The sequence below is a fragment of the Choloepus didactylus genome, chromosome 1 (genome assembly GCF_015220235.1).
Source record: "Choloepus didactylus isolate mChoDid1 chromosome 1, mChoDid1.pri, whole genome shotgun sequence".
NCBI classification, from domain to species: domain Eukaryota; kingdom Metazoa; phylum Chordata; class Mammalia; order Pilosa; family Megalonychidae; genus Choloepus; species Choloepus didactylus.
The window spans coordinates 167,336,800-167,357,344 of NC_051307.1; the positions used below are offsets into that span (position 1 = coordinate 167,336,800).

At 36.2% G+C, this 20,545-nt stretch overlaps 1 protein-coding gene across 7 annotated transcripts in view; it reads right to left on the reverse strand.

The window, feature by feature from the left end:
• The window catches only part of ANKRD28 (ankyrin repeat domain 28), a 224,628-nt gene that overhangs the window by 85,787 nt on the left and 118,296 nt on the right, over nt 1–20,545 (reverse strand). For all 7 annotated transcript variants that reach the window (XM_037845359.1, XM_037845373.1, XM_037845379.1 and 4 more), the window contains one exon: nt 35–105. In XM_037845359.1, the coding sequence (XP_037701287.1) occupies nt 35–105 (71 nt within the window). The remainder of the gene's footprint in view (nt 1–34; nt 106–20,545) is intronic.

Consider the following 20,545-nt stretch of genomic DNA (forward strand, 5'->3'; position numbering starts at 1 on the left):
ATATGTAATATATTTACTAAGAGAAATTTCATACCTCACTACAAGATGCAACTGCTCTGTGTAAAGGTGTCAACCATTTGCTGTCTTTGGCATTAACTCTAGCTCCTGCAACAAGAAGAAAAAAGTAAATTTACATAAAATATTTTTAATAAATCTCCTGAAATAATTGTTAAATATAGTCCAAATTGGATAAAAACAATTGAATAAATAGTACCTCATTTTTCTGCATTCTAATAAATTACCTTTAAATTAAAAAGCAAAACTATCCTTTTTGTTAATTGATGTAATTAACCAATAAAGTATTAGCTCTTTCTATATAGTCATTCTATAATAGGCTCTAAAAGCCACCTTTATACAGAGCATATCCAAAGTTAAAAATCAGACCCCACTTTAGAATGTGTGCTGAAAAACTCTAATACTTAAATAAATGAACATAAGGATACCGAGAGATAAAACATAGACCATTCCAAAGTCTTCATTACATCTCTTTACTAATGAATGCAAAGTCATAAATACCAAATCTCCATCATATCTCTAGCTATGAGTAAAAACATTAGTACTCAAATTATTTTATAGAATTGATACAATGCGATAGACTTAGTAAAAAAAAAATGAGAAAGGAACCAGCCCACACGTATTTCCAAGTTATACCTAAAGCTTCAAAGAAGTAAAAATTAAAAACACAAATAAAACAACAAAAAATAAATCGACTATGTACAGTTGTTTAAAAGTCATTAAGTCAATGGACAAAAGTCATCCTGAACAGAATGCGAACACATTTAGTAAGACATAGGTGTATTAAATAATTTGTAAGGAGAAATCTCTCTTCTACAAAAAAAAGATATACTGATTTGGTGCCCAAGTCTCAACCAAACAGAAGCACCACATAGGAGTATCACTTTATATTTAAATAGAGAACAGCCATGGCTCTTAGAAGTGTAGAAGAGTATGATGATTAGGTCCTGCACTACAAACAATTAAAGATCTGTATCCTGAATCTTAACTAATGAGAAGGAGCTTTAGATGTCTAGTCTAATCTAAATTTTCTTAGATGAAGAAATACAGATAACAACAAATAGCCTAACTTCAGTCATCTAGAGCAGAACCAAGGATAGTTTAGGCTTCCAAATGCTTACATTTTTTCTATGTTTTGATGCGAGGTTCCAGAGAATAATCAAGTACAGTGACTTCAAGTTATGACTACTGGGTCCCTAACTAGTTGTGTGATCATTCTGAACTCAGTTTCTTTATCTACAAAACAACGCATAATACCTATAATAAATATGATAAACCTACCTACTACACATAACTCAGGTATATTTCAGGTAGAATTAAAAGCCTTGAGCATGAGAGGAAATAAAAGGGAATGGAGTTGTAGGAACCATCTACACAAATGCAGCAGTTTAAATTCTTTGAGTAGCTGGGTTCTCTAAGGACAGTGAACAATGAAAGAATCAAGAGAAAACAAGAGCGCTTTCAAGAATGCTTAGAGTTAGGCTTTGGGAGAAACAAGGAGAGTCAGCAAAATAAATACACATACAGAGATTGGCATACTAATGGAATAAATATTTGAACAATTATTTGCCAGGTACTGAGGAAACCAAGATGGTTAAGACACAGACCACCTGACCACAATAAGTTCAGTATTTGTTTTGGGGAGGGGGTGAAATGCAGGGAATACAAAAATTTGAAAATGTGTATGGATTAGAAGGGGGGATATAGAGGCTGTTCTCTGGTTCATCTGCTTGGTACTTCAATGTTCTCCATATTCCATATTCTTCTTTCTAGAAGTTTATAGTCATGTGTGCACAGAAGGGAAAGCACTGTTGGTAAGGCCTGAAGGGCAGTATATCCAGAAGAGATAGTAGCCTGGATCAATAAAAGCAGAGAAGAGGAATGAGGTCTGATAAAGGATTTTCAGTAAAGGGGAAGGGTCAGATGTCTGAATCAAATATATTAATTATAACAAGGGAATAGAATGTAGCTTCAATAAAAAATGAGGAGGAATTCTCTGAGCTGATATGAAAAGGTCTGAGAAATAAAAAGTAGGAAATAAAGTAATTAGTAAGAACTATATGAATATGATTTACTTTTATGTAGGAAAAGAAGAGATAAATACCTATATTCATATTGCTTTATATGCATAAGGAAACCCTGGAGAAACACCAAGACGTGAATAATAATAGTGGTTACTTAGCAATGTGTTGGTGTTGGTGGCAGAGGTGCACTGAAATTGAGCAGATGGGGTACTGGGGCAGAACAGCAACTTCACTGTATAATATGTACCTTTTTAAAAAATATGATTGTGAATGGACACTGAAATACTGCCTATTCAAAAAAATTAAATATATTTAAGATGAAACAAAAGGAGTGTTTGCAGAAAACAATTACAAGAATTTGGTATCAAATGCAAAGAAAAAAAAAATGACAAAGTAGCCAGGGATAGGGTAAATGTATTTTTGTCTTTCAGATACTGCTTATCAGATAAACAACTGAAGGAAGAAAATCTTATTTAATGGCACATTTGGGAGTCCAAAGTAGAAAACACTGCTGGACTCATTCTGCCATTTTAGATTACTGTAATTTTTCTTTCTGTTCCTTTTTTATCCCTCCCCCTTTTAATCAGTGCATTATTAAAAAAACATGAGTAACTACAACAAAGAAATCCATTAATGGTTGACTGAAGATCCATCATGCTGCTGCTTCTTACTAATAAAAGATTTGATTAAAAAATAGGCTTGTTCTTTTTAGATGCTATGCCAGTTTGAATGTATTATGTCCCCCAGAAAAAGCCATATTCTTTGATGCAATCTTGTGGGGCAGATGTATTGGCGCTAATTACATTGGAATCCTTTGGGTGTTTCCATGGAGATGTGACTCACCCAACTGCAGGTGATAACTCTGATGGGATAATTTCCATGGAGGCGTGGCCCCACCCATTCAGCATGGGCCTTGATTACTGGAGCAGTATATAAGCTCAGACAGAAGGAGGGAGGTTGTTACAGCCAAGAAGGACACTTTGAAGAATGCACTGTAACAGAGAGAGGAGCTTCAGCTTACAGAGACATTTTGGAGACGGCCTTTGAAAGCAGACTTTTGCTCCAGAGAAGCTAAGAGAGGACAAATGCCCCAAGAGCAACTAAGAGTGACATTTTTGAGGAGCTGAAGCCTAGAGAGGAACGTCCTGGGAGAAAGCCATTTTGAAACCATAACTTGGAGCAGACGCCGGCCATGTGCTTTCCCAGCTAACAGGTTTTCCAGACGTGATTGGCCATCCTCTACTGAAGGTAATGATTGTTGATGCGTTACCTTGGACCCTTTATGGCCTTAAGACCGTTACTGTGTAACCAAATAAACCCCCTTTTATAAAAGCCGATCCATCTTTGGTGTTTTGCATTCCGGCAGCATTAGCAAACTATAACAGATGCTAAAGATATTTATCTGCAGGAAGATTAGCAAAATGGGATTTTAGACATCTGATCATAATCTTTCTCAGAAGACACTCGTCTCATCTTCTGTTAAGTTACATGTTTCTTCCAATAGCACTAGTCAAACTTCTTAATTCCTTGGAAATTAAAAGTCAAATAAATGAGAAATGTGGTTAGGCTATCTCTTAAAGCACAAATGGAACAAATACTTCTCCCCAGCATTTAATCAGTATGTGTTTTGCATGTGAACAGACAAATGTGGCAAAGAAATGTACACCACAAAAGCAGTTGGCTGTGTTCCTGTAAAATGAAAAACCTGTAAGAGCAACAAACATGGCAGCACATTTCAGAGTTCAGAATGCCAGAACCAGTCTCATCTGAACTCTCTGGAAGTAACCTGAACTCTGTTATACACAGAGAACTCCAAAATTAGCTATTTATTCATATACACATCGAACTACAATGTCAATCCAGTAATGGAAAAGACATTTCCAGAATTTAGTTAACTAGTCTACCAGCTTTTCAGCTGGTACAATTATAAATTGTAATCTTAGCCAGAAACTGTTCTAGTGCTTTGCAACATCAGAAAAAGATAAGAAGGATTAAAAAAAGGATTAATCAGTTTTTAATTATTATAAACATAAAATTCTTCCCCAAAAGTCATACCTTGTATCATATACATGAGTGTTTTTCAAACTGTGAGTTACAACCAATAACCAATACCTAAAAAACGAAATATCTTTGCAACACTGAGGGTTTGTTACGGAACTTTTAATTGTGTTATTCTGGGGGAAAATCTAAAACTATTGACATATGTTGTAAGATACACATATGAAATAAATGACTTGGGAAACATGCATTAAACATTAATATATCTCAGGTACTTAACATACAAAAATAAACAAGGCGCGGCTCCCTTGTCTTCAAGAAGCTCCCAGAGTAGTGAGAAGCAAACTAACCATTAGAGAACAGTGTGGCAAATGGCAAAATGTTACATCCAGAGTGCTATGGGCAGGAGCATGGAGAAAGACATCCTTTCTGTGGGAGAGAAGTTACTTAAGACATGAAGGGTGAGCAATAGGGAGAAAAAGGGAAGAGTATTACTAACAGTGGGAAGAGGCAAAACAATATATTAAGCCACGGGGAGCACTGTACCCAAGATAACCATAATAACCAGAAACTGCAATGGGCCCATTAAAATGTCTTCCTTATAAACAAGCAAAAGTGCTGTTACAAGAAAGTATATGAACACAGGATCGCACCTCTTATTAGATTTAAAACTCATCCCTCCATCCACCAGCTGGCTCTCCCATCCCTGTACATCAGTAGAACTCTATCAAGACTATACTTGGAGGGCACTTAAGGGTAGCATTTCACCAAGGCTACCAACAAGGATAGTGACAGGAAAAAAAATTGCGTCAACTTAAAACACAAAATGAACTTCATAGAGTGAAACAAAAATTTTAGCAGCTTCTGGTGGCATCATGTACTCTATACATGGCAGAGTATGATATTTATGGTTTATAAGGATGAACTCGAATCATGAAAAAAATATTAATTTACTTAGTGCCTCTTAGTCATTAAAACAGAAAAGAATATAAAATAGGCCCATCTCATTGGTGAAGTTAGGTTACTGGGAGAGTATGGTAGGAGAAAGCACTGCTAAAAAACTAGAGACAATAAAGAGAGAAATTTAAGATGTCACCAATGGCTACTGCAAAGCAGTATTTACAGAAAGTCTCTTACGAAGAGCAAGCACATCTAGTTCAATCCAAGACAGTTATGCCCCAATTGTACATTCAAGTACATTTTCAATTAGATTCTCCTTCCCCCAACAAACCTATATCTACTAACTGAACTTTCCCTTAACTTAAACAAGCAGTATACCAAAAGGCAGCCAGAGCCTGTACTGCCACATCAAATATCTGAATTTGGATTCACCTTTCCAGATTGCAGATACAATTGGATTTCTGATAAATTATATGGAAAAACTAAATAAACATGCAAAAATCAGCTGAAGGATCACCTAAACAGGCTGTTTACATTTGATACAGTTAGATTATATAGAAAACGCCATATAACCACTTCCTCCCACCCAACCTTTTCATTTAATAATCTGCCTACATGAAAGGCACTCTGAGAGACTTTTAAAGGAGAAGTTATACTTAAGATTTCCAGAATCAGATAAATGCATAGCTCATTTAGAGACAAACCAGAAAGAAATTTTTTCAAAACACTTGATTTGCTTAGATGGGTCTATGCTGGGCTCTATATAGCAATGGAGCTGAAGAGGTCTGGACTTGTGAAGAGAAGGGGCTAGCGGAAAGATCCCAATAGCAGGAGGAGAGACCTATGATCTAACAATGACTCTGTAATTAGCAGGCTGTGTCACCTTGGGCTGTTCCCTGGAGTCCGGATCTTCATTTGATAATGATAAATGCGTGTGTGTGTGTGTGTGCGCGCACGCACGCAAACGCATATGGTATTGGTAGTGGGAGTTTCTCCAGCTTTAAGTAACACAGGTTATCTGTTTCTGCAAATTGAATTCTAGAGCAGGGCACTCAAAAGTCAGGACTGGACTCCAGATCTCATTCTGCAGATCTCTGATTGGCCTGTTCTCCTAATCTAATCAGTCTCCAGGTTCTGCCAATTCTTCCCTCTTAACTTCAGTTATCTGCAAGATAAGGGGTTGTGTAAATGATTATTACAATCCATTTTCAGTTATAACATTCTATCCTGTTCTGAAGTAGAGAAAACAAATTATTTCATACTTATTAAATACCTTGCTCTACTTTAGTGTTAAATAAATGAAGCAGTATTTTATAATCTAGGCAAGAGACTTTCAAACTACAGCCTTCAGGTTGCAAGCTATCTATTTTGTAAATAAAGTTTCACTGGAATACAGGTATGCCTATTCATTTAGATACTGTCTATGGCTGCTTTTGTTTACAACAGAAAGTTGAGTAGTTGTAGCCCACGAAGCCTAAAATATTTACTAACTGGACCTTTACAAAAAAAGTTTGCTAACCTCTGATCTAGACTAAGCACTTGACAGTAGGTATTACAAAAGTTATACTTCTATTTTCATATGTTTGTAATAATTATAAAAGGTCCTACTAATCATTTTTAAAAATTCAGGGAATGGTTCTCTTCCCTTCTCCTAAGCCACACAGGACATAGGCCATACACTAGTAGCTTGGTTAGGAGCCAAGTATACGTCCTCCTCCCAAACTTGAAATGATGCTATTTGTTGCCTACCTACCAAAATCAGTGGGAAAAGCTTCAAATTCTGTTTTCAGGTTGGGAGGCAAATCAGCCAAGGACAATTTAATTCCCATTCTTCCACCTAAAATCCTCAAAAAAATAGTTACTACATTGAAACTTTTAAGAGTGTGCTATGGATACCAGCATTGCAGATTTTCAGGGATAACATACTTCAGATCTAATTTTTAATGCCAGAAACATCAGAGTCATATTTCCTTATTAAGAGTATCTTCTATAAAACGTCAATCAATGAATGAGTAATGTCTTCCACAATGCAGTCATTTAACCACTTGATATATGCTGTAATTAGTCTAAGGCACTGCTAAAACATATGGTTTTGAATGCAAATAATTTGCTTACACAAATTTTACCAAATGCTAAGTAAGCATATGTTTGTGTGGGGGCATAGTATGGTGGAAGAGGAGAAAATGGGAAGTTCAGATTACAGCAGATAAGAACATGGATTCTGGACTCAGATTGCCTGGGTCTGAATTCTCACTCTAGTTTTTACTAAAAGTATAACTTTCAGCCAGTTACTAATCCCTCAAATGCCTTATTTATAATAACACCTTCACAGAATTAAGAGGATAAAATAAGAAGTAAAAATGCATTTAGTATAGTGTTTGGGATACAGCAAGCACTCATTGTTTGCTATTATTATTTCACCACACTCAAGAATAAATGAAATTAACTCCCCTGAACTATAGTGTTACTACAGAGTCTATGTAGGTAAAGAATTCACTTGTTTGATTTTACGTGCCATGTAAAAAATAATACCCCTTCACCCACAAATCTTGGAGTTGCATCATGTACAAATATTTGATTTCCAATTTAGATCTAGACTGCAGGTTAAAATTTTTTTACTCTAAAAATCTCACCAAAATATAAAGAAAATGAGAAAAAAAATACTAAGAAAACAAGGAAACAGCTACAACCCCAAACCAAACTATTCAAAATTTGTACCAATTACAGCAAAATATGTCTGTATGAAGGACACAAAGACAAGCAAAGTTTCTTCAAATCCTGGGCAGGCTACCGAGTCTTCCAAAAGAGTGTATTTATGTGTAGAGCCGTATGTTCCCCTTTCTCTGCTGTTTGTGTCTTAAAAAGCTATCTCAAGAGCTGTGTGGGCAATCCATGGGAGAAGATCACAATGGAAATCTAATCGCATACCAAAGAACAAGGTAAGAGTGCTGAAGGAGGGGCAAAGCAGGAATCTCTTTTATTTTTTACCCAACTGGAGATGAGGAGGGTAAGGAGCCAATCACCATCAGATCACGACATAAGAACCTATGACCCACACAAAACAGGTATCAACAAAATGAAAAAATTTGAAATTATACAAAGTACTTTCGTTGATCATAACGGAATAAAGCTGGAAATCAAAAACATGTAGAAAACTAGAAAATTCACAAATAAATGCAGGTTAAACAACACACTCTTAAACAATTAGTGGGTCAAAGAAGAAACTGGAAGAGATATCACTAAATACCTCAAGACAGATGAAAACAAGAATACAACATATCAAAACTTATGAAGCAAAGGCAGTGCTGAGAGGGAAATTTATAGCCATAAACACATAGATTAAAAAAGAAGAAAGCTAAAATTAAAGGCCTAACTATACACCCGGAGGAGTAGAAAAGAACAGAAAACTAATACCAAAGCAAGAAGGAAAGAAATAACAAAGATTAGAGCAGAATAAATGAAACAGAATTAAAACAACAACAACAACAACAAAAAAAAACGAGAGAATCAACAAATCCAAAAATTAATTCTTTGAGATCAATGGAATTGACAAACCTTTAGCTAGCCTGACAAAAAAAAGAGAGAAGGTAAAATAAATGGGAAGAGAGGAGGGACATTACTACTGACCCCACAGAAATAAAAACCAATTAATGTAATATATCACATTGACAAATCGAAGGGAAAAACCACATATTCATCTCAATTGATGCAGAAAAGGTATTTGACAAAATTCAGCATCCATTCATGATTAAGGGCATATATGAAAAACCCACAGCTAACACTTTACTTAATGGTGAAAGACTAAAAGCTTTCCCTCTAAGATCTGAAACAAGGCAAGGATGCCCACTGTCACCACTGTTACTCAACATTGTGCTAGAAATTCTAGCCAGAGTAGTTAGGCAAGAAAAAGGAATAAAAGCCATCCAAATTGGAAAGGAAGGAGTATAACTTTCACTATTCACAGATGACAAAAAGTCTACAACTAAGCCACTAGAGTAATAAACAAGTTCACCAAAGTGGTAGGATATAAGATCAACACAAAAATCAGTAATGTTTGTATACACTAGTAATAAACAAGCTGAGGAGGAAATCAAGGAAAAAAATCTCCATTTACAGTAGCAACTAAAAGAATCAAATATCTAGGAAAAAATTTAACCAAGAGGGTAAAGGACCTGTACACAGAAAACTACAAATCACTGCTTAAAGAAATTAAAGAACTAAATAAATTGAAGGACATTCTGTGTTCATGATTAGACTAAATACGGTTAAGATGTGAATTCTACCCAAATTGATTTACAGATTCAATGCAATCCCAACCAAAATTCCAACAGCTTACTTTGCAGAACTGGGAAGGCCAATTATCAAATTTATTTGGAAGGTAAGGGCCCTGAATAGCCAAAAACATTTTGAAAAAGAAAAACCAGGTTGGAGGACTCATACTTCCTGACTTTAAAACATATTACAAAGCCACAGTGGTCAAAATAGCATGGTACTGGCATAAAGATATATATACTGAACAATGGAATCAATCAGAGAGTTCAGAAGTAGAACTGTCACAGCTATGGCCAACTGATAAGGCTGCCAAGTCCACCTAACTGGGACAGAATAATATCCTCAACAAACGGTGCTGGGAGAACTGAATATCTATACCAAAAAGAATGAAGAGGACTCTTATCTCATACCTTATACAAATATTAACTCAAAATGAATCAAAGACCTAAATGTAAGAACCAGGACCATAAAACTCCTAGAAGAAAATATAAGAATGTATCTTCAAAATCTTGCGGTAGGCAATGATTTCTCAGACTTTACATCCCCAAAGTACAAGCAACAAAAGAAAATATAGATAAATGGGACCTTCCTCAAATTAAAAACTTCTTTATTTAAAGAAATCCTACAACTCAACAATAAAAAGACAACACAAATTAAAAATGGGCAAAAGACTTCTGAAATAGACATTTCAAAGAAGAAACACAAATGGCTAAAGGGCACATGAAAAGATGGTCAACATCACAAGCTATTAGGGAAATGCAAATCAAAACCACGAGATATCATTTCATAACTACTAGAATGGCAGCTATTAAAAAACAGAAAGCTACAAGTGTTGGGGGGGTGTAGAGAAACTGGAATAATCATTCACTGCTGGTGGGAATGTAAAATGGTGCAGTCCTATGGAAAACAGTTTGGTGGTTCCTCAGGAAGCTAAGTATAGAATTACCGTATGATCCAATATTCACTATAGGTATATACCCAGAAGTGAAAGCAAGGACTCAGATGTTGCACCCCAATGCTCACAGTGGTCTAATTCACAACTGTCAAAAGACAGAAGTGACCCAAGTGCTCACCAACCAAAGAATGGATAAACAAAATGTGGTATATACATACGATGAAATATTATTCAGCAGTATGAAGGAATGAAGTTCTAATGCATGCAACAACATGGATCAACCTGGAACACATTATGTTGAGTGAAAAAGCCAGGTACAAAAGGAGAAACACTGCATGACCTCACTAATATGAACTAGATACAATAAGCAAATTCATAAAGTTAGAATCTAGAATATAGGTTACCAGAAGATAGAATAGTGATAGAGAATGGGAGCCAATGCTTAATTTGTGCAGAATTTCTATTTACTTTGATTATAAATATCCATCCCTACTCTATTCTCTAGTAAATAGCTGTTCTGAAGAGAAGTATACCCCTCAAAGACATATAATCATCTGGATACAGCACAGGACTGGGGCAAAAACATATAGAAGCATGGTAAACTGAGCAAAACACAGTTGAAAGGGTTATGTGAAAGAAATCATCCCAGGAAAAAAAAGAGAATGAGTTTCTGAAAAGAATCTTCAAAGATGAATTCCAAAAAAGAAGAAATAGGGCAGTGCGCAAAGTGACAAAGAGGACAGGGTTTAAGGCAGGAAAAAGGAAAACAAAATAGAGATAAAAGCCACACTAGAGCAGAATAAACATGGCCCTAAACACAACTAGGAATTTAAAGCCACAGCCAGAGCCAGAGTGAATCTTTTAAAACCTAAGGCAGACCGTGTCACTCCACTCAAATCTCTCCATTAGTTTTCCACATCACTCTAAATAAATACACCATGGACTCCTGCCACCTCTACACTTCATCTTCTACTGCTCTTTTCACTTGCCTCCAAACATACTATCATTTCACAGCATTTGTTCTTGCTGTTCTCTCAATTTCCTCCAATTATCTGCAGGATGTTAAGGGGCTGCTCCCTCACTGCCTTCAGTGACATGCTCCAATATCATATTATCAGGGAGTCCTTTCCTGATAACCCAATATCAAATAGCAACTACCCCACCCTTCAACCCATGTGTTACTCCTTTAATTTTTCCATAGCAATTATCACTGTAAAGACAAACTATATATTCATTTGTTAATATCTATCTCTCTCATTAAAATACAAGCTCCATGAAGGCAGAGATTTGCTTTATTTTATTCACTACTATATCCCTAGAACACGAAACAGAGATGTGTTCATTATATATTGCAGAATGAATGGAAAGGCATAGGAAGTAACCTAACACTAAACAAAAAGATATAATCAGAGAAAAGCTGGTAAAGACAGATGAAGGGAATCCAACTGAGACATTACTGGTATTCCTGAAAAACACATGGAAATAAAAATTCAAAGATTCAATAGAAGATAAAAATGATGGCTTCCAAGACCACCGGTGGATTAGGAGACAGCAGGATTCCTTATCAAAAACACTAGATAAGGACAAAATGTGCTCCAGAACAGAAGCTCCAGGGTCCCACCACCTGAGCAAGGACTTCTACACCCATAGAGAGTGCCTACTTAGAGAAACCAAGAGGCTATGGTCAAAACGGGTGTGCTTCTGGCTTGGAATGCCGCTGAGCCAGCTGACGGCATGGAGGGAAGTAACCTTTTACTCCCTGGGCACCCTCCAAAGTACTAGTCTCAGAGGATAACCCCTCACACACCTATAGCTGAGAGCACTTGTGCTTGGGATAGGTAGTTTGAGTGGGTGGATGACCAGTGCAGGGGGGTGGGTGGTGGGCGGTTTCCACGGCCAGTGCAGCCATCTTCGCAGTTGCCTGGGAGATAACTTTTTACAGCCCAGCAGCTGGGAGTTTTCTTCAGGGAATTTGGGATTTGGTGGGCTTGTGTCAGCATATACTCTTCCCCCATGGATGCCCACAGTGCGTACAGCATAGAGGCAGGGGTGCCGCACGGAAGTACTAGGAGCCCTTCCCCAATTTCAGGGACTCATGAGTGCACGGCAGAGAGGCACAGTGGACCATCTGCTGGATGGTGAGACATGAGCTCTGCAGCCCCAGAGTACTCCACCCACTGACCCGAGAAAGGCCAGAATCACTGGGTCCTGGAGCGGACTCCCTGCCAAACTGAACAGGGCATGCCCCTCACCCATACAACTGACAGTTCCCAGTGCACATGGAAAACTGGTACACTGATTGGACCTTCATATGGTTTGGACTCCCACTTAGTATATAAACGAAGGTAAGGAGAACTGGCTTAAGGGTAAAAGGTGACTCAGGAGTGCCAACTAATGGTAGGTCAAGAAAGTGCACTGCACCAAGTTGTAGCTATGTCAAATTGCAGATAAGTGTTCAAATAACCCCGCATACTCTAAAAGAGCCCTATCAAGATAAGCAAATGTCAAGAGGCCAAAAACAACAGAAAAAGCATATGAAGAAACTAGAAGATACAGATAACCTAAACGTCCAAATGAAAAACCCAGAAGAGAGACAGAATCTAGAGCAATTAATCAAAGAAGCACTCACAAACATCAATATTATGGCTCAGGTTATAAAGGACATGAAGACGATCCTAGAAGAGAATAAAGAAGACTCTGCAAGAGTAAATAAAAAGAATATTGGATCTTATGGAAATAAAAAATACTGCAGATCAAATGAAAAATATTCCTGAGACACATAACACTAGATTTGAGGAGGCAGGGGACCGAATTAGTGAACTCAAAGATTGATGGCAGAAAGTGAAAGCATGGAAGAATGGTGGAAAAAATGTGAAAAATTTGAAATGGATCTCAGGGAAATGATGGACAATATGAAGTGCACAAATATAAGAATTATAGGTGTCTCAGAAGGGAAAGGGAAGAGTTAAGGGCTAGGAAGAGTATCTGATGATATTGTTGGGGAAAATTTCCCAACCCTTCTAAATGACATAATTATGCAGATCAAAGATGCCTGACAAACTTCAAACAGAATAAATCCAAATAAACCCACTCCGAAGCATATCCTGATCAGATTGTGGAATGCTGAAGAGAAGGAGTAAGTTCTGAAAGCAGCAAGAGAGAAGCAATTCACCACATACAAGGGAAACAATAGAACACTGAGGACTGAGTATTCAGTGGGCACCATGGAGAAAGGTGGCAGTGGTATGATATATTTAAAATTCTGAAAAACTGCCAGCCAAGAATTCTCTGCCCAGCAAAGCTCCCCTTCAAAACAGAAGGAGAACTTAAAATTTTCACAGACAAACAAATGCTGAGAGTATTTGTTAACAAGAGACCTGCCCTACAAGAACTATGAAAGGGAACTCTACCATCTGAGAAAATAAAGGAAGGAGAGAGAGGTCTGGAGAAGGGCACAGAACTGAAAAGTCTTAGTAAGGGTACCTTAAAGGAAATAAAGACTGAGAGTAAAAATAGACCTGACAAATAAAAATCAAAGGATAAGATGACTGATTAAAGAACAGCCTTCACAGTAATAACATTGAATGTGAATGGATTAAACTCCCCATTTAAGATACAGATTGGAAAAATGGATGAAAAATATGAACCATCAATATGTTGTTTACAAGAAACTCATCTTAGACCTAGTGACACAAAGAAATTGAAAGTGAAAGGATGGAAAAAAATATTCCATGCAAATTACAGCCAAAAGAAAGCAGGGGTAGCAATACTAATTTCAGATAATATTGACTTTAAATCCAAGGATGTTACAAGAGACAAAGAAGGACACTATATATTAATTAAAGCAACAATTCACCAAGAAGAAATAACAATCATAAATGTTTATGCACGCAATCAAGGTGCTCCAAATTATATGAGACAAATATTGGCAAAACTGAAGGAAGCATTAGATGTTTCCAAAATAATTGTGAAAGACTTCAATATGACACTCTCTCCTATAGATAGATCATCTAGACAGAAGACCAATAAGGAAACTGAGAATTTAAACAATGTGATAAACAAATTAGACTTATCGGCTATCTATAGAATATTACATCCCAAATCACCAGGATATACATTCTTCTCTAGTGCTCATGGAACTTTCTCTAGGATAGATCATATGCTGAGGCATAAAATAAGCCTCAATAAATTTAAAAAGATTAAAATTTTTCAAAACACATGCTCTGACCATAATGCAATACAACTAGAAGTTAATAACTATCAAAGAACCAGAACACTCACAAGTATCTGGAGATTAAATAATACACTCCTAAATAGTCAGTGGGTCAAAGAAGAAAATGCAAGGGAAAATGCTAAATATCTAGAGACAAATGAAAATCAGGACACAACATATCAAAATTTATGGGATGCAGCAAAGGTGGTACTGAGAGGGAAATTTATAGCTTTAAATGCATACCTTAAAAAGGAAGAAAGAGCTAAAATCAAAGAACTAATGGAACAACTGAAAAAGCTAGAAAATGATCAGCAAACTAATCCTAAAGCAAGTAAAAGAAAAAACAAGGATTAAAGCAGAAATAAATGATACGGAAAAAAAAATAAAGAGAATAAATATAACCAAAAGTTGGTTCTTTGAGAAGATCAACAACAGTGACAAACCTTTAGCTAGACGACAAAGTCAAAAAGAAAGAAAACCCAAATAAACAAAATAATAAACGAGAGGGGGGGAAATTACTAAGGATCCTGAAGAAATAAAAAATATCATTAAGAGAATACTACGAATAACTCTATGCCAATGAAATAGACAATTTAGAGGAAATGAATGATTTCCTGGAAACACACAACCTAGATTAAATAAAGAAGAAACAGAAGAACTCAACAAACCAATTACAAGTAAAGAGATCCAATCAGTTATCAGAAAGCTTCCTCCATTCCAGGCCCAGGCGGCTTCACAGGGGAATTCTACCAAAAAGAACTGACACCATTCCTACTTAAACTCTTTAAAAAAATTGAAGAAAATGGAACACTACCTAACTCATTTTATGAAGCCAACATCGCACTAATACCAAAACCAGATAAAGACGTTACAAGAAAGGAAAACTACAGGCCAATTTCCCTAATGAATACAGATGCAAAAATACTTGTAGCTATAAATAAAATACTTAGAAATCGAATTCAAAGACAAATTTAAAAAATTATACAGCCTGACCAAGTGGGGTTCATCCCAGGCATGCAAGGGTGGTTCAACCTAAGAAAATCAATTAATGTGATAAAACACATTAACAAATCAGAAGGGAAAAATCAAATGATCTCAATAGATGCTGAAAAAGCATTCTACAAAATCCAGCACCCTTTTATTATTTAAAAAAAAAAAAACAAACAAAAAAACAAAAACACTTCAAAAGTTAGGAATTGAAGAAAACTTCCTCAATATGATAAAGGGCATTTATGAAAAACTCACAGTCAGTATAATTCTCAATGGTTGAGAGACTGAAAGCTTTCCCTCTAAGATCAGGAACAAGACAAGGATGCCCACTGTCATCATTATTATTCAACACTGTGCTAGAAGTACTAGCCACAGCAATTTGGCAAGTAAAGAAATAAATGGCATCCAAACTGAAAAGGAAGATGCAAAACTCTATTTGCATATGATTGATCTTATACTTGGAAAACCCTGAAGAATTGACAACACATTTACTTGACCTAATAAACCAATTCAGCAAAGTGGCAGGATATAAGATTAATGCATGCAAGCCAGTAATGTTTCTATACAGCAGAAATGACATAACTAAAGACATACTCAAGAAAAAAATTTCATTCACAATAGTAACTAAAAAAATTAAGTACCCAGGAATAAACTTAACCCAGGATGTAAAAGACCTCTATACAGAAAATTATATAACTCTACTAAAAGAAATAGAAGGAGACCTAAAGAAATGGAGAGATATTCCGTGTTCATGGATGGGAAGGCTAAACGTAATTAAGATGTCAATTCTACCCAAACTGATGTACAGATTTAATGCAATTCCCATGAAAATTCCAACAATGTATTCTGCAGACCTGGAAAAGCTAGTCATCAAATTTATTTGGAAGGGAAAGATGCCTCGAATTGATACAAATATTCTAAAAAAAGAAAAACAAAGTGGGAAGACTTACACTGCCTGACTTTGAAGCCTACTATAAAGCCACAGTAGTCAAAAGAGCATGGTATTGGCACAAAGATAAACATATCAATCAACGGCATAGAATTGAGAATTTGGAAACAGACCCCCAGGTCTATGGTCAACTGATTTTTATAAGGCCCCAAAATCCACTGAATTGGGACATAACAGCCTCTTCAATAAATGGGGAGGGAAGAATTGGATATATATGTATTTAAAAGAACGGAAGAGACTCCTACCTCATACCTGACACAAAAGTTAATTCACCATGGATCAAAGATTTCAATACAAGAGACTCCATCACAAAACTCTTAGAAGATAATATAGGGAAACATCTGCAAGACCTAGTATTAGGAGGTCGCTTCTTAGACCTTACACCTAAAGCACAAGCAATGAAAGAAAAAATAGATAAATGGGGACTCCTCAGAATTAAAAGCATCTGTACCACGATGTAATCTGTCAAAAAGATAGACAGTCAACTCAATGGGAGAAAATATTTTGAAACTATCTATCTGAAAAGAGACTGGTATCTTGTATATATAAAGAAATCTTATAATTCAATGACATTAGTAGACAGGCCAATTATAAAATGGGCAAAAGATATGAAAAGACATTTCTCCAAGGACAAAATATAAATCGCTAAAAATCACATGAAAAAATGTTCATCTTAGCTAATTACTAGATGCAAAGCAAACCACGAGGTATCCTCTCACACCAATAAGAATAGCTGCCATAAGCAAACAGAAAACCACAAACGCTGAAGAAGATGTGGAGAAATTGGAACTCTTATTCATTGCTGGTGGGACCGTATAATGGTTCAGCCACTCTGGAAGAGTTCGGTGGCTCATCAGAAAACTAGGTATTAAGTTGTTACCCAACGATCCAGCAATTTCATTTCTTGGTATTTACTCAGAGGACCTGAAAGCAGTGACATACACACCAATGTTCAGAGTGGCACTGTTTACAATTTCCAAGAAATGGAAACAACCTAAATGTCCTATATCAGATGAGTGGATAAATAAACTGTGGTACATACATATGACGGAATACTATGCAGCAGTGAGAAAGAATGAGGTCATGAAGCATATGACAACATGGATGAACCTTGACATAATGTTGAGTAAAGTAAATCAGATACAAAAGGAGAGATATATAACACCACGTGTAACTCGGTAAAAAAACATAAAACAAGTGTCTTATATTGTACAATATAGGGGATCTAGAGATAGACAGCAACTAATGAAGGCGGAACAACAATCTAATAAGAACACATAAGATATTCAGGATAATCTTAATGAAAAGGGAATACTCAGGAATGACTATGGTTCGTTAATTTTCTTGGGGTATGGTAGGAGCATACTGAAAGCAATGTAGTTATTTTAGGATATTTGTTTTTCTTTTTCCTTTGTTTTGTTTGAAAGGTTTCTTTTTTAATTTTTTGATAAATTAAAAAAAAAACCTGAAATAAAAACTTGAATGTCAAAACCGAAAGTAGACATGCATATTATGTTACAGGAAATACAATGAACAGATTTAGCTTAGAGAAGTTAGTTAATGAATTTCAGGGATAAAGAATTGAATCTTGTAGGTATCTAGGTAAAAGAGGCAAGTCATGATGGCGGCAGAGGGGTGCAAGATGGATATGGTAAGGAGAAAGCCAACTTAAACCAAGATTTTCACTCAATGTTATAAGACACTAAAGTAATATCCATGAAGTTAAGAGGAAAAAGAATAACTTGAAAATTTTCTAACCAGCCAACCTACTCTTCAATTACATAAAATATGGAGCACTCTCAAGTAAGTGAGATTTAGAAGAACACGACATACATAAGCCCTTGCTGAAAACATAAAAAGAAAAACTACTTGATGATAATGTCTATTCAATCAAGAGATAAACCAAAGTAAAAAATATGGGAATAGAGAGGGAATAGAAAAGGACTGGGTGTGTGTGAAAACTAGGAATTATGATTACAAAAGAGACTGTAAAGTTTTAAATCTTGTAGTGAAAACATAAAAGAGTGAAACAGATTGGAGAAAGTGTAAGTGTCCCTATGTGCCAGTTTGGATATATTATGTCCCACAGAAAAGCCATATTCTTTAATGCAATCTTGTGGGGACAGACAGATTAGTCTGTTGATTAGGGTGGAACCTCTGACTGAATTATTTTCATGGAGGTATGGCCCTACCCATTCAGGATGGGTCTTGATTAGTTCACCGGAGTGAACTTTTAAAAGAGAAGCTAAGAACCGACACAGACCCAGATGCTTGCTAACGCTTAGAGATGTGCAGAAGAATGCTTGGTGATGCTAGGCTAAGAGATGAAGCCCAGAGTTTGCCCCAGAGAATCTAAGAGAAGACCCCCAGATGCTTATAGAGAAATGCCCTAGGAGAGAAAAGCAAGGATGCACAGGAGTGGAGAGAGAGGAGGTGAAACACAACCCAGGAGCAAAGGACCAGCAGACGCCACCACGTGCCTTTACAGCTGACAGAGGTGTTCCAGACGCCACTGGCCATTCTTCAGTGAAGGTACTCTTTGGTGTCTGTTCCAGTTTGCTAATGCTGCTGGAATACAAAACACCAGAAATGGGTTGGCTTTGATAAAGGGGGTTTATTTGGTTATAGAGTTACAGTCTTAAGGCCATAAAGTGTCCAACAACAGGGTACCTTCACTGAAGGATAGCCATTGGCATCCGGAAGACCTCTGTTAGCTCGAAAGGCACGTGGCTGGCATCCACTTGCTTCCAGGTTGCATTTCAAAATGGCGTTTTCCAAAATGTTGCTTTTGGGGTATTTTGTCCTCTCTTTGCTGTAGCTCCTCTTCAAAATGTCACTCTCAGTTGCTCTGCATCTGGGCCTGTGTGGCTCTTTTTAAAGTACTCCAGTGATCCAATAAAGACCCACCCTGAATGGATGGGGCAACACCTCCACAGAAATAATCCAGTGAAAGGTCTCGCCCACAGTAGACTGAGTCACATCTCCAAGGAAACACTGAACCAACAGGTTCCAACCTAATCAACACTAATATGTCTGCCCCCACAACACTGCATCAAAGAACACGGCATTTTGGGGGACATAATACATCCAAACCAGCACAGTGTTTTAGTTTGGACACTTTTATTGCCTTAGTACTGTAAATTTGTAACTTAATAAATCTCCTTTATAAAAGTCAATTCATTTCTGGTATTTTGCATAAAGGCAGCATTAGCAAACCAGAACACCTATTTCTGAATTTTTCATCATAGAAAGTCATACACTAAAAACCTGAAACATGGACATGAGTACTACTAAATGATCTCAACTTTTTTACATTCTTCATTTTTCATTTTAGGGAACTATATTAGGAACTAATAAACTTGTCATAGATATCAAAGTGGTTTATAAAATATAAAATTACAGTATTTGACTTTATGCATGTTCTTATTGAACATCTATATAATTCAAGAGCTTGATGGAGGTTAACCTTGCTTAATTTGCTTTTTTAGGATTACATCAGTTAATGCTACCCTAACTACTATCATACTGTGCTGTTGGTAATTAACATTGAGAACAAGAGCAACCCAAACTTTCGTACACTAACAGTTTTCATTACTAACTACTGACAAATTCATCCAATTTTGTTGCTTAGTTTTCTCTCTCTGTATTTTTCTGTCTTTTTTACCTAGGGAATTCATCAGTTCAAACATCTAGTTTCAAATCTAATTTATAACTCAACTTATTATGAAGTCATTTAATAAGGTTATCAGGCTGTTTTGATAAACCCAGAATTTGAAATCAGGGGATGGATATCAGTGAGTCTAACTTGGGGCTCAGCATCCAGGACACTCAAACCAAATTTAAGTAGAACCCTGAAGTGCCTCTATAAAACCTGAAGTGCCTACATATACTATATGAAGACTACTGTTCTGAGTTATACTTACTTTGAAATAAAATTTTATTATAATTAGTCTTTTATTAACATGTTATTCTAGAAATCTAAGAACTTGGAATTCAAAGTTTGTTTACATTTGAAGTTAATTTCTAAAATGTTTAATATAAACTTTCTATGAAAGAGCTCTAGTCATCTATCAATTTAAAGAGTTAACAGAAATTAAAAATTGATAACATGATTTAACATATTTTCTGAAATGTTATTTTTACAGAAATCAGCGTACGCCAACTCAAATACACAAAATCGTAAGATTGCCATAATCCATCAAACCAAAATTCCTTCCATTTCAGGTTTCAGTCTTCCTTAACTATTTAAAGATGTATTTTTATATAAGACCATGAGTTATTTTCTATAG